Here is a 16026-nt window from a genome sequence, read left to right as displayed (position 1 = left end):
AAAAAATGTCTTTGCAACCATCATAACATGAAAACATCATGAACACTGGCATACTTACTGAGCGTAAGGGAGGTATCGCTGTGTCACCAGGACCATATCAGAGAAAGGGATTCGAATGGTAAGTTCTTACAAAAATCCTATTTTTTCTCTTTCAATGGTCCTGGTGACACAGCTCACATTGGGACGTTCAAGAGCCGGTCCTTTGGGAGGGTACGCTCAGGTCTGCAGCTCTCATCACTGCTCGCCCGAATGATGCGTCCTCCGACGTGAACTCATGGAACCTGTAGAATTTGGCAAAAGTGTGAACAGTTGACCAAGTGGCGGCCCTGCATACTTGCTCAGCTGTAGCCCCATGGCGAACCGCCCAAGAGGTGGCGACAGACCTGGTGGTATGTGCGTTAATCCTGGCCGGAACAGGCCTACCAACCTTAGTATACGCAAAAGCAATGACTGAACGCAACCACCTGGCAATTGTCTGCTTAGAAGCAGGCCAACCAATCTTGTGCACATCGTACAAGACTAATAAGGTATCTGTCTTCCTGAAACCTTTCACCCTGTCCACATAAATGCGCAAGGCGCGCACTACATCCAAATTCCGCAATTTGTCCCTCTTTTTAGAACCCTCTGGGGGTTGAAACACAGGCAGAACTATCTCCTGGTTCAAATGGAAAGCCGAAACTACTTTTGGCAAAAATTGGGGAACTGTTCTAAGAACAGCCCTATCGTCATGAAAAATAAGGAAGGGAAGCTTACAAGACAATGCTCCCAACTCAGAAACCCTCTTTGCCGAGGAAACAGCCAATAAGAACACCAATTTCCACGTAAGAAACTTAAGGTCAGCTGACCGTAATGGCTCAAAAGGCGGTTTTTGAAGACACTCCAGCACCAGAGATAAATCCCAGGGTGCCACTGGTTGTTTGTATGGTGGTTTCAACCTGGAAACTCCCTGAAGGAAGGTCTGCACCTCCGGAAGTACTGATATCTTCTTCTGAAAAAATATTGACAGAGCTGATATCTGCGATAAAGCGATTAAAGACTGAGGCCAGAAGAAAATCCATCTTGCAAGAATTCAAATAAATTTGAAAGTCAGAACCTTGGAATTGGAAATGCTGGTCTCCTATTGCAAACCTCAGTAGAGCTTGGTGCTCCGGGTGAATAGGAACATGCAGATATGCGTCCTGGACATCCATGGATGCCAAAAATTCTCCCTGGTCCAGGCTGAGAAGCACAGACCGCAGAGATTCCATCTTGAAATGGTCTACCCACAAATGGAGATTTTAAGATTTTAAGTTTAAGATCGGTCTGAAGGTACCGTCTAGCTTGGGCACTAAAAACAGAGTGGAATAAAAGCCTTTTTTCCATTCTTCCCGAGGGACCAGAATCTCCACTCCTTTTTCTAGAAGGGACTGCGCCGCCCCCAAAAGTGCAGATCGTAGCCGAGACTCCTTTGGTAGTGGTGTGGGTAGAAATCTTCTCGGAGGAAGACCTTTAAAAGGGATCTTGTATCCCTGTGACACAATGTCCAACACCCAAGGATCCCGATCCAACTATGTCCAAGTTTCTCGGAACCATAGCAGACGACCCCCCACTTTGATCACGGACGGGGGGCTCCCCAGGCAGTCATGCCAAGGGCTTCTCATCACCTTTGGTGCTCGGTTTCTTGTGGAAAGAGCCGAATTTAGACTTTGGGGCCTTACCCCTAGATGACTGGAATTTTCCCCTGAATGATTGTCCTCGAAAGGACGCACCCCCTCTAGGGGAGGGCCGAAAGGAAGGCCGAAAAGCTGAAAACCTGGAAGCTTGCTTAGTTGCGGGAGCCGGCAGAAAAGTACTTTTGCCTTCCGTGACCTGTTTAATAATCTCCTCAAGCTCAGATCCAAATAACAATTTTTCCCTTAAAAGCCAACGCCTCTAAGGACTTTTTTGATTCATTATCGGCCTCCCAGGCCTTGAGCCACAGGACTCTCCTTGCATTAACGGACACAGTGGATACCCTAGAAGCCATCTTAAGAACTTCTTCCTCTGCCTCAAGCACATATTCAGCAGCTGCCTTCAACTTTTCAGCCAGCAGCAACACACCCGGATCAGTATGCAAGATAGTACACAAATTGCTAGCCCAAACAATCATGGCTTTAGAGACCCAGGCTGAAGCAATAAGGGGCCGAAGTGTAAACCCCAAATATGGCTTTGAGGTTTCCTTCAAGTTTCTTGTCCACAGGGTCTTTAAAAGCTGGGGTCTTTAAAAGCCGCACCCCCTTGGACTGGTAGCACAGTAGCTTTTAATAGCCTTGCCACAGAAGCATCCACTACAGGCACTTTCTCCCAGAGGTCTGCATGTGCCTCAGGCATAGGATAGAGACTCAAAAACCTCTTATACCCCATTCACACCAGAAATGCAGGGACAAACCCGGTAATTCAGTTCCCGGGACATTCCCGGGTTTGGACCCATTCACACCAGAAATGTCCCTGCATTTTCTGGTGTGAGAAGGGGGCGGGAAGGAGGCCGGCAGGAGGTGGGGAGGAGGCGTGCAGTCAACGGGCAGGCGGCGGGATGGTGGCGGAGGTGGGGAGAATACTCACCCCGGTTGCTGGTCCTCCGTGCAGGCCAGGATTCCACACAGGCGGCGGCGCAAATGACGGGACAGGCTGCTGATGAAGATGACGCAGCTCTCCGGCATCCTCACTGTCGCCGGAGAGCTGCGTCATCATCATCCACCGGCTGTCCCGTCATTTGCGCCCGCTGCCTGCATTAATTCCCGTCGGACAGGACACAGCAACCCGGGTAAGTATACCCTGTACCTTTCTCACCAGCCAGGTCCCCGGGTTGAACCCGGGAACAACCCTGGTACCTAGCCGGGTTGAAATTTGCCCGGGATTTTGTCCCGGGAACCTTTCACACCAGCGCTAGTACCAGGTTGTTCCCGGACTCAACCCGGGAATTTAGGCTGGTGTGAATTAGTCATCTGAAGCCTCTTATCGGGCATTTTCCAAGCCCCTTCCAAAATATCCTGTAAACCTTCATCTGCAGGGAAGGTAACAGCTTCTCTACGCTGCCGCTTAAACACCCTTTGACAGGAGTCTTGTCCTCCTCGGACAAATTTAAAGACTATTTAACAGCAGCAATCAAATCCTCCACCCCAGGGGTCGAGGCATCTTCAGAATCATTACCCTGATCCCAGGGAATGTCTGACGTGCATTCTCCTTCCTCTCCAGACTCAACAGCAAGCAAGGGTGCCGAATAAGACCTTTTAAGGGTCCCCACGGCATCACTATCAAATCTATCCAGCAAATCATTAAATCTGCTAATACCCTTCGCAGTGTCCTGCATAACCTGCAACAGTCCAGGATCTGCTTGGGTCAGAGGCAAGGAGCCTGAAGACTGCTGAGAGGATGACATAGGTTTTGGGGAAGACACCATAACATCACTCTGCCTGTCTAACAGCTGCACTAAGGCATTAACAGACCTGCCCAGGGCACTGGCCCACGCAGGCTCCGGTTGCTCTACCCTCACTCTGGGTCTCACACCAGCGCAAGCAAGGCACAATCTCCCTTTGGTCATCTGTTCAGGGGCAAATTTGAGTGTACAAACACAAAATGCGCTCAATGTAACAGGGGCTCCCTCCCCCACAGCTACAGACTGCTGCTCAGACATGATGCCAAGAATTTGACACAGTGTACAATGTAACAGGCCTTATATACAGAGCCAATGTACAAAAGCCACTTATCTGTCTGAAGCTTCTTCCAAAGAAGAGAAGAAAAAGCGATGCCCAGGAAATCCACACACACTGCCAGAATTCAGCCAGTTCAGCTCCACAGCAAGAGTCTTCCGAATGGCGCCAAACAGAGTGAGGGAAGAGACCAAGTCCCCGCTGCTGCGGGGTCCGTAGCTTTTGGCGCCAACCACCCCCAGTCAGCCGCTCCCACTATAGGATTTCCTAGTTCCCAGTGTCTCCCCCTCGCCTGGGGACCACTTGAAACATGCCTGTGACACGCTGCTGTCCTCTGGGAAAGGAGCTCAGCTTGTAAGCTGCTCAGAAAATGGCCGCTGCCATCACAGAGCGCCTGTCCCCCATGATCCCCACCTAGCGTGGAGCCGGTTTCAGAGCGCCCCGGAGCCCAGGCAGTTTCTTAATAGAAACTGTCAGCGCCGCACAGGGAGACCAGACAGCGTCTCTCTTGTGCACAGTGAGCTGACAGGACCCGCTTCTGTCAGCTCCTGCTGCGCTGTTAGTGTGAGGATTCAATGAGAATCCTCACACTGTGCCTACCTAGCTAAGTGTAAAAGTTAATAAAATAAAAAAACACCTAACTATCTCTAAACCTTCGGCTGCCACAGCAGCCCTTTAGAATAGCACCCACTCCGGTGGGCACCTAACACAAACTGAAGAGTCTGGGATGCAGGGGGAGGAGCCTACCCCTCTGAAATGCTTTAGTATAGGTGCCTGGCTCCTGCGGACCCTCCTACATCCCAATGTGAGCTGTGTCACCAGGACCATTGAAAGAGAATGTTTATTTTCTCTAAACACCTCAGTTAATGTTATTATATATGGCAATGCTGGCTCTCCTAGCCATGAGAGAGTGCTATAGTCTCCCTACTGTCTCTCTCTGGGGTAGATTTATTAAAGGGCGATCAGGGGAATATGCGCTATCCCAGTGCGTTATTGCAGAGGATCGCGCTTCCCCTGATCTATTACACCCGCTGAACAGGTGTCTAGCGTGCGGCGGTGTGGGGCAGGAGGCATAGCGCAGGGACGATATTTCGTACTGCGCGCCTGCCTCCTGCCTAATTTATGAACGGTCAGCATCGCTAACCGTTCCGTCGCCTGCAGCTATCGACTTCGACAGCTACAGGCGGTGGTGCCCTGTGCCCACAGAAGGGACAGCGCTGTCCCTGCTGCTGGCTTTGAGCTGCGCTGGGGATCTCGCGAGAGTAGCGAGATCCCGCGCATGCGCAGTGAGCCGGCCGGGGGGAAATGAGACAGCGAATCAGTGTACCTCCATGTGTGTTTCCCTGCCACACTGTAAGTCCCTGCTCCTGTAATGTAGTTGTGCTCACTGGATTTAGCTGTGTACTCTCCTGTAGTATGTGTGAGGTTTGAGTCCTGACAGACCTGTCAATTGTCTATGTTGCAGACTCTGATTAAAAACTGCATTAGCTGCCAGCTCTCCCAATCTGCTTTAGCACAGCCCCTGTTCTCCACACCGCACTGATGCTGGCTTCGGCCTTGTACCTCAGCACCACCCAATCAGTAACTCACGCACCCTTGGTCTGTAAGATGCGGTTTCCTGATAGTCATTGCATGTAATACCTCAGGAGCACCTCTCAGCCATTACCTCAGGGCAGGTTTCTCACAGACAGCACCTGCTCTGAAAATACGCACTGGGCCTTGTACATGACTCCATCAACTGACACTCCCTTCAAACTGTCACTGACCTTACCACCTGACACTGGTCATGTGACCTTCTCCTAACCTCTTAAGCAGCTCCCGAAGCTGCTGGGAATTTACAGTGATAGGCGTAATATATTGCTTGGCAGCGTATTTATTTTATTATTTATTATTACATATTCTCTTGTCTAAGTGCTGCCTGAAAACCATGGTGTATTAAATTTCTAAATTCTAAGAAGATCTAAATTTCAAAGGTAAATATTGACAAAAAAAATATTTTTTTTTCTAAATCATTAAGGCTTATATATAAATATAGCCTCAACCATGGAGGAGGCAGACACATATTTTGCTGAATGTTGTATTACTCACATGTCCAGTGATGGGGTCTGTCACTTCTTTATAGAGGCTCATATCTAAATAGTAACCAGACTCATTGGTTAGGAACAGGCGGATAGGTATGGCTTTGCCTATTGGATTTATCCTGATGTTGATCTTGACTTCAGCTTGAAGTACACGTAGCTTCCACAGGCGGCTTCCATATCTCATGACCATAGAGCGAACAGACTCCTCAATCTAGTGCAATAATAGAGAAGATAAAGGTGACATGTACATGAGAAAGTCTTGAAAGGGTTTTTGTGAGTCATAGGTCAACATAAGTCATTTTGAAGAGGTGTAGAAAAAAATCTCTTCTTATTCTGGTACAAACTTATCTAATGAATCAGCCACAAGACCTATCCAATCTAACCAATCTAGTGACTGGTAAAGTCTATGCACCAATGCCCTTGTGCTTACACACTTACCGTCCAATACTAGGCCACAGTAACTGGATAGTACATCATTGTGGGAGTTTTCTGCAACCAGTCAACTGTACATCCTGGTGAGATGTACCGATATATCTTCATAATATACTGGTATAGGCTGTGCTGTAGTGCTAGCCTTAAAAAGTCTAAAGACATCAATCGCAGACATATCGGTTGTACACATCCACCAGTTTACTAGCAATGTATTAAACAAATCTAAATTCCAGAGAAAAACTATTTAATAAAACAATTTCCTAAATGAAAAATACTTTGCAGAAAGACATAGGAAGGATAATTAATGGCTTTTATAAGGAAACTGTGTCTGTAATACAAAATATCAGCTGATAAAAGGAAATGCACACCCGTACAACATGTGGGTGATAACTTTATGTTGATCCAAAAAAAGCAGACCAGCAAACATAAATAAATCAACAAGTCTTCAGGGAATAGGGGAAAAATGCATGTTAAAAATCCCAGACTGGCTAATACAGATTATTTTTCTCACATGTTGAATTCTACAATCCCCACATCAGCTCTGTGTACAGTCAATTGAATCAGTGGGGGGATTTGTCATCTCTGCCATGGCCGCACCCGCTCTGCGGCTGACTCGCCTCCGGTGCTCAGCCAGTGTGTAGCGGCAGGCAGCAGCATGTCAGTGCGTCGAGCGGGTGCCGTGGCCACACAGACCCCCCCTGCCGCTTGCTCCCCCAAGCGGCAGCTGGGGCTGCCTTACAGTAGTTATGCCACTGAGTTTGTCTATGAAAACCTTTAGATATTGCTTAGTCAGATTTTTTGCAACATCAGCTAATGACACTCAATACATAGTTTATGTTCACTGTATAGGAAAAGCCAGGCAGAATTAAGGCCCCCCATTACATCAAAAAGATATTGTACCCAATCGTACAATCTCAACTGTTTGTATGGCTGATTGTATGACGAATTATATGACAGATTGTGAGTACATTGTGTGTTCAAAAACCACCAACGACTGTTGGGGAGTTGAAGAGAAAGTGGGACATAATCGTGATTGCAAGACAGGTCTTTCTGATGTATGGCCACCTTAAGGGCAGTATTCAATGTGAAAAATTCTCCGTGCATGGCGAGAGATTTTTTTTCTCGCCATGCACTCGCCCTGTTCCGGAGGGCTCGCTGCCACTCCTGCTCCCACTATTCAATGTGGTTAAGACTCGCCGCCACTCGCGGCGAGTCTTAACCCCTGCAGTGGACGAGCGTCCGCGGCAGGGAGCTGGCAGGGAGCCAGGGGAAGGTGGCAGCCAGGGAGATTAAAGTCTCCCTGGCTGCCCCAGAACATATGTGGAGGGGAGGTGGGCTCCCCGGGACCCAGGCAGCACAAGCTGCCCCCCCCCTATAGCCAGCGGGGGACCCAGTATTCACTGCACCCGATCGTGCATATGTAATGATCGGATGCAGTGAATATATGAATATCTAATGAGCGGCTCGAGAGCTCCGGCCCCCTGCTGGCTGCTCTGTGTAAAAAAAAAAAAAAAAATTTAAAAAATATATATTTTTTTATTAAATATATATTCATGTGCTATAAGCATGCCCCTTCACTGAAAAAAAAACCTGATTTTTGGACACCAAAATTTAAAAAAAAAAAACTTTTAGTTTAAAAGTTCACATTCCAGTTCTCCATGAAAAGATGGAGAATTGCTACACGGAGAGACACAGCGAAAATCACTTAAAAAGACGGCGAAAATATCACATTGAATAGGGTGGTTCACTTTTGGAGAGCAAAATGCTCCTTCCAACGCGAAAACAGCACAAACTCGCCATAAAACAAGGCAAATTTTTCTCATTGAATACTGGCCTAAGACCGGTCTTTCTGATGTATGGCCACCTTTAGACTTTTATGGCACTGAAGCAGCCCATACACGCTGCGATGTGGGCTGTCCCGATGTGTGCTTTGAGGTGCGCGCTCCCGCGGCATCTCATCGCACAGTACAAAAAGTATGTGCTTGCACATACTTTTTGTACTTAGTTTTCATCACATTGCATCGCATTGCATGCACAACGCATGCACAGGCAATGCAATTCGATGTGATCCGTGCTATTTTAGCCCACAACGCACGCCCATATCGGGACGTGTATGGGCAGCTTAAGACAACCACAGAATCTTACCCCATCTGTTGTGCCATGTATAGTGGTAACATATCTGTGTAGTGCATGCGTGCTCTGACCAAAGCATGGGGACAGCAGTTAGTTATGGCTCTGCTATAGATAAGCTATATTCCCTACCTCCCTTACTCCTGACTTAATTATAGTTTTAGTCAAATATAAAATATGTGTAGGCAATGGGAAAATAAATGCTAATGCTGAGAAGCATCATTTCACCCAGGACGAGGCTGTGTATAAAAGCTTATCGATCACCATCACATCTTCAGCTGCTGGACACTGGTAGTTTAACTGTCATGGCCACCAACTGTCACTGCTAGCCTGGGGAACAACTGTCCTGGCTGTGTTCCAGCAGTAAGCATGACAAAGTGGGGCTCATGCAGAGTTGTGGATGAGTTATGCGTTTTTCCATACTGTGTATATATTACTTAAGTGGGCACTGTATCTACTGGCAATTCTGAGTTAAACAAATGTCCGTTTTATCTTCTCTTGCAGCAGAAGGGGAATATGCACATAGGTAAGCTGAATTACAGCCCTGTAGTCAGAACTGTGGGCTATTCTGAGTTATGTGTACACAGATACAGTATCTGCACTAATTTCAGAAGATCTGTATTTGAAAAAAGTGTTTAGATAGGAGTGGTGCAGTCACATTTAGGACCTTATTCAACGGTGAGCTATGTTTCCTTTTTTTTTTATCACCAGTGTACAGTGCTGCATAATATGACATAATAATATGAATACAAAGACAATATGAATGTAATAAGAAACTGCTAAATCACATTTTGATCGTATTTTGCCGTTTCATATTATTGTAGATTTTCCAACATATAAATGATGTGAGAAATCCAATTAATTTAAAAAAATTAGGTTAGATTAGATTCTATTATCTCCTAGAAGGTGCTAAATTAAGGTGCCCGTACAATTATTGCATACAATATTGTATACAATATCTCATCTCATCGGTTTTGCAATGCAATGAGATGAGATCTCATTGCACATAACAATTGTACTGTGTATGGGCACCTGATTGGTTGCTATGGGCTACATCCCATCTTCAATAGATCTTCCATCATAGTAAATTTGCCACATAGACTACCCCATTGTCTCCTCTCCAACTCCCCTCTTACTTGCACTTCCTGTCCCCTCTTTCATCTCTTTCCGTACTTCACTTTGCACCTCATAATCTGAATCACCCCCTCTGTTCTCTGCAGCGCAGGCTTGGTTTTACCCCTGGAGAGCACAGTGTTTTTGACTGTGTTTGGGTCTTGACAACAAAAGCAGTTTAGCTTTAAATCATTTTGATCACAGTCAGCAACAATTAAATCGGGCAGGACCCAATTCCCTTACAGGACACATATGGCCTGAGGGACGTATTTTGTCATCCCTGACCTAAAAGATGGCAAAACAATTGTATTGCCAATTTAGAATTACATGGGTCAAACAGAGAATCCAACAATCCCTCCCAACTCTGAAAAGGGAAGCTGGATAAATTCCCTAGCTCAATTCACAAACAACCCCCCCCCCCCCCCTCCACCACCCCATAAACATATATTGAGGCACTGTATACAGAATTATATTCTTCAATAAGAAAAAAAAACATACAGATTGCGTTTTGTGTAGTTATTCCTATGTGAGTATACTGTTAAGGAAGAAGCAAAAGAGTAACCTTAGAGGGATCCATGATGACAGTGGGGACAAAGTTGAGGAAGATATGGTTGCAGTCGGTGCGGACACTGGGGTTGTTATAGGCAACTTCTAGTTCATCCATAGCCTCTAACAGAAGACGTTCCCCTTCATTCTGCAGGTACTCAAACGAAGCTTCCTAAAAAGGGACAAATAACTAGCATTAGAGCTTGTTCTGTATGTTAGTATTGCAACTCCTTCCTTTGATGTTTCTGAAGCTCATTTATATCCAGTCATCTTTATATTTTATGAGGTTTCCTGATTTTTTTTTTTTACTAAACAAAACATTTAATGTTAAGAACACAAACAGATTTACCAGATCATCTCTAGTTTGCAATAGAAATTTAGCAACTTCCAGTGTTTCACAAGCAGTAAGTTTTAATACACAATATAGACCTTTATAAAGAAGGTTTAATTCAGAACCCCACAGCGCCTGTCCACACATAAAATTCTCCATCTGTGGACAGTGTAGACAGAACAGAGGGTCCACTGCTGTGCGCATAATATTCTCATGGTTATCTGCAAGAGTTCCTAACAGCAGAGATTCTCTACAATTATACCACCTTTTTAGAAGAGGAGCCACACAATTCCTAGCTTGTCAAAGACAATATAATTGTGGTTCAAGGAAGATTAACTGAAAAGTAGAGATTATTTAATCAATTACCTTTGTAACTAGGTCAGAATGTCGAATAATGGCTCGAACGAAGAACCTGTAATCGGTCACCTCTATACCAGCTGCCACTTTAGCTGCTCCAAGATAGAGGTGCATCTTGTGGTTGGCACATGGGACTGCAGTCAGGTCAAAGTTACGCATTCTATTAAGCTCCAGCTGAAAGGCCAAGGCCGGCTCCAGATGTCTATAAATTCGATCCTCTGCAAACTAAGAAAATAAGGAGAATAAGAATCCATAATTATTTTTATTTGAATTACAGGAAATATTATGTGTGAAAATTTGTGCAGTGAACAAACCTCATCTCTTGCTCTAAATGTGAAGAACTTTGGAAACTCTCTCTGAAAGAGAATAAACAGAAGTTGAATATGAATAACAATTTTGAAAGACAATGGACAGAATATAATTGGAGCCAAGTTTGGTCCAATTTTGTGAAATGTTTGTTTTTCCTGCAAAGTCTCTGGGTTTCAACTCTAAGAGTGAACAACAAAAATTTTGATCCCGATATTTTGCCCATGTTAAACATACAACTTGGCTGAGTTACAAAGTCAGCCACAAAATAGCTCTATAAAGTCAGAAAAAAATAGTAATCAGCAGAAGCTGCTTGTGCGTCCTATTCAAATAGAGCTGTGAATAAGACAAATTTTCATGAAGAAAATGTTCAGCAACGGCATGTAGAGTACATGACCTACTTGGAGAGATCAAAGCATATTTTGGATTTTTGAAGTTAGAAATAAAGTAAATGTTTATTTGTTGCAAATGTGCTGTAATTGTGTACTTGTTCTTGATTTTCAACATTACTGAATACAACTCATCCAAAAAAACAAAAGCTCTATTTATGTCCAAACTTCGTGCAGCATTTTTCTGGCTGCTAATATCCACTTAAACACCACAATATAAATCATAGGGGGTATTCAACCAGACATCACTATTCAATGCGGCAGATTTCGGACTGCTTTTCGGCCAATACAGATTCAACTTTGTTTAAAGTCAAACTTGCATCTGCGAAAAATAGTCGAAAAATGCCAGTGTTTTCTGGAAAAAATCCGATCCACTTGTTTTCCGTTTTTTTGACAGTCGAAAAATTGGTACTTTGTTTGAATAAGTTGAATGAAACTTTGACCACATTTTTTTTTGAAAGTGCAGATGTTTTGACTAATAAAAACATTGGCACAGACTGAATAACCCCCTAAGTGATTGAGCCAATTGGACCAATTTGCTGACGTGTGTCCATCTTCACTAACCTGTTGGGCGATTAAGAAAGTAATTCTTCGAAGTCCATAATCCACCAAAATGTTTTTCTGCAGACATAAAGAACGTTTTAATCAATGCTGACTCAGCAAGCAGTAAACCACTAAGAAAGGTGTATCCACCAGTGGGATGCCATAGAAACCCCAAATATCCCCATCCACACCAAACTATGCGAACATATTTCTATTAAACAAAAAAAAATAAAAAAACCTGTATGGAGCCAATTTTACATGATACAATGAATAATGGTGAGAAATCAGATTGTATTTACTACACAGGAATCTGTGTTTCAAACCACATCAATTCTGAACACTGCTGCAGTAGGTAATCATTTCCTTTAGTTGTTACTGTTCATACCTTTGACTGGGAGAAAGTCCTAAACATTGCCACCAGCTCTTCATCCTCTATGCGGTCTGCAGACTTAATAGCCACGTTCAGAATGTGGATAGGTTCCTCCCGAATGTTCTGGGAACATGATAAATTAGTGATGTTTTATTTCAGACATGTGCAAAATGTGCTATCTTTTATGAATGTCCAGTGTTTGGGCACTACATTTACAGGCAAAAAGATCAAGCTCTTCTCCCTCTATTCCACATTGACTGAACTGAAACTTAAAATTTGTGGTTTCATAAGCCTAAAAGGTCAGACGAAAAGTACAGAACAAGAGGTAGAATCCCGAAATAAGAACAACCATAATAACCATAAAAACAGTAAAAAAAAATAAGGAACAAGTACTTAAGAGAAAGAACAAATGTAAAGTTAATCATAAAAAACAACAGGTAATCTATCCTGCCCAAGTATTTGTTTCTAAAGGACACAGATTAGAAAATTCGGTACTTGTTTCCTAGCACGGCGCCCACGATTTTTATCTTATGCCATCGTATCGATGCAATGCGATCAGACCCGATTTTTAATTGTACAGCCACCCTGATGGGTGATTAATATGTTAAATGCACCCCCAGACCCGATTTGTAATTGTACAGCCACCCTGATGGGTGATTACTATGTTAAATGCACCCCCATTGTTAACGCCACCCCCATTATCAACGCCAACCCGAAGCATGGCGAGCGCAGCGAGACCGCGAGGGGTGGCAGTACGCGTCCTCCGACCTTTTCATACCCCCACTATCCATGTCGGTGTGGAGTTGATCTTATATAGTGTGGCGAGCGCAGCGAGCCCCGCGAGGGGACGCGGATTACTTCACATATATTCCGCGTGCGCTCGCCACGCTTCGGGCTCGGTGGCTTACTGCGCTCACCACACTATCTAAAATCAGATCCACGCCGACGTGGATAGTGGGGGTATGAAAAGGTCGGAGGACGCGTACCGGCAGCCCACGCGGGCTCGCTGCGCTCGCCACGCTTCAGGTTGGCATTGATAGTGGGGGTGGCGTTAACAATGGGGGTGCATTTAACATAGTAATCACCCATCAGGGTGCCTGTACAATTAAAAATCGGGTCTGGGGGTGCATTTAACATAGGAATCACCCATCAGGGTGGCTGTACAATTAAAAATCGGGTCTGATCGCGTCGCATGCCATTGTAATGGCATGCGATGCAACGCAATATTAAAATTGTACAGTCAGCTCTTAAAACCCTAAAATCGGGTCCCATCGCATACCTTAAGTACTGGTATGCGATGGCATACGACGGGCGCCGTGCTAGGAAACAAGTACCGAAAATTCAATGCAATACAATGACCAGTGAGCAAAAAGTCCTCTTTGCTTGGCCAGTTGGTGACCACAGAAGGCTCATTCACGATGTCTTGATTCAGTTTTAGGGTACCACAGTGTTGTGCAAGGTATATTTAAAGTAGAGATGAGCGGGTTCGGTTTTACTCGGATCTCAAAGCAGGATCTTATTGGCTATCCGAAGCACATGGCAAATCGGAAAACTCAGAAATTGCGATAATTTGGCAATAAGAACCGCGTAAATACGAGTAAAGCAGAACACGCTCAGGTAGTGATGAATGCGCTTCATTGCGCTCTCTTTGCGTGCCACACGCAACTTCCGGTATCCGGGACCGAGATACCATTAGAGATTGGTAGAGGAGAATCGCGGAAGTGAAGATTGCGCTTCACATGCGTGTCACTGGCCGCATCCTTGTTACGATCTTATAGCCTCAAAACCTATCATGTGTTGATATTAACTCACCCAGATTTTCACCACATTATAGCATATGCCTAGTGATATTCCCACATATATTGTGCATATTATGGGAACATGCTTTATAACAGTTTCCAAGTAATATTGGGAACTTACGGTTTTATCTCCTCCCCATTGTGGGAGGTACCGGAATGATTGAACCATCGGTATAAATGCCACTACTTAGCACATCTTCTCTCCAGCCTTGAAAAAGACAGTGGATCTGTCGAAACGCGTTGGTGGAGAGGAGCTTTGCATCTGTATCATCTGTACCATTTGGGGACTGCCTGGCTAGCGGTGGATGGCCATACATTGCTTGTTCAGGTATTGTTCCCCTTTACATAGTTACATAGTTACATAGTAGGTGAGGCTGAATAAAGACTTGTGTCCATCTAGTTCAACCTATGTTTATAGTAGCTTATCCCTTGTTGTACAGTATGTTATGATATTTTAAAAACAGATTTTGTTACTTATTCGTACCCATGGATGTTTTTAACCAATAAATGTTTATCCAACCTTATTTTAAACATATTTATAGTGTCTGCCGACACCACTTCTCCAGGAAGAGAGTTCCAAAGTTTGACTGCTCTGACTGTAAAGAATTTTTTTCTTATAGATTAATAAAATCTTTTTTCTTCTAATCTAAACTCGTGCCCTCGCGTCCTAGATTCCTTTCCAGTAGAAAAAAGGGTGTTTGACAGTTCCTTATATTGGCCCCTAATATATTTATACATGTTGAGCATATCCCCCCTTAAACGTCTTTTCTCTAGTGTAAATAGTCCCAAATTGTTTAAACTTTCCTCATAGTTTAAATTCTCCATTCACCTAATAAGCTTTGTTGCTCTTCTTTGGATTTTTTCTAATTCTATGATGTCCTTTTTATAGTGCGGGGCCCAGAACTGCACTGCGTATTCGAGGTGCGGTCTAACCAATGATTTGTACAGAGGCATAATTACTTTTGAGTCCCTAGTTTCCATGCCCCTTTTAATACATGCAAGAATTTTGTTGGCCTTTTTTGTTGCTATATTACATTGAGCACTACACCTCAGTTTGTTGTCTATTTGGACTCCTAGATGCTTTTCGAGTACTGATTTACCCAATTTATCCCCACTTAGGTTATAACTAGCACACTGGTTATGTCTCCCAAGGTGTCTTTCTTGTATACCAACTCGGTACAGACTGTTTTCATGCACACCACCCATGTTTTATCCTGATGAATAAAAGAATATTTGTACTGAGAGAGAACCTTGTTTCCGTTCATGTTACACTGGAACACATTGGGGTTACCTGTCGAAATCCCATTGATCATACTGGGACCTAAAGATACCTCTATAGGAGTATCATTGTCTGTGTACATGTGAGTACGGTACGGACTCATTGAAAATCATTCCCCTAGCACGGAGGTGTTTTCTCAAAAGTTCAAAGATACCTTGATGTGGATGTACACGCACTGTTCCGTGTGAGTGAGGGTACGATATCCTCTTGGGAACCTTTTTCTGCCAAACTGGTCCCTTCACTTTTCTGTTTAAAACCTATATACAGACCTTATACTGATTGCTGTCTTTTTGTTTTGTTTTTTCCTCATAAACATATGAGCTATTGGACAGCTACCTTATCGGGTTAACAAGAATCCAGCGCCCACCCTACACTGGTTATTTCCAAACATTCTGTAACCCCCTCCCCCCACAGCCCAACTATAAACCCTCTCTTTAAGTGCCTAACCTAACCCACCTTCTATGCATCCTAACTGTACATTCTACCTAGTGTCTAAGCCTAACAACCCCCCCCCACACACACACACACACACACACACACACACTTCCCTGACTTAGGCCTAACCCGAACGCACCCCGGCATTGATGTCTGCATTCCAGCATTGGTCTCTTGGAGGTAATCGTGATGCCGGCATCGGTATTGTAAATGCCAGCATCCCTTTACTTCTGCCAGTGTCTGATTC

At 44.4% G+C, this 16026-nt stretch overlaps 1 protein-coding gene across 8 annotated transcripts in view; it reads right to left on the bottom strand.

Moving 5' to 3' along the window:
* Window positions 1–16026, bottom strand: part of ACACB (acetyl-CoA carboxylase beta) — a 136474-nt gene that overhangs the window by 24159 nt on the left and 96289 nt on the right. For all 8 annotated transcript variants that reach the window (XM_083146030.1, XM_083146023.1, XM_083146044.1 and 5 more), the window contains 6 exons: window positions 12282–12389; window positions 11918–11974; window positions 10973–11014; window positions 10668–10883; window positions 9987–10142; window positions 5757–5960 (listed from right to left, as the gene is read on the bottom strand). In XM_083146030.1, the coding sequence (XP_083002156.1) occupies window positions 5757–5960; window positions 9987–10142; window positions 10668–10883; window positions 10973–11014; window positions 11918–11974; window positions 12282–12389 (783 nt within the window). The remainder of the gene's footprint in view (window positions 1–5756; window positions 5961–9986; window positions 10143–10667; window positions 10884–10972; window positions 11015–11917; window positions 11975–12281; window positions 12390–16026) is intronic.

This window comes from Crinia signifera, chromosome 1, assembly GCF_055691185.1.
Source record: "Crinia signifera chromosome 1, ASM5569118v1, whole genome shotgun sequence".
NCBI classification, from domain to species: domain Eukaryota; kingdom Metazoa; phylum Chordata; class Amphibia; order Anura; family Myobatrachidae; genus Crinia; species Crinia signifera.
Note: the sequence above shows the minus strand (reverse complement) of the source record. Positions and strands in the feature narration are given on the sequence as shown.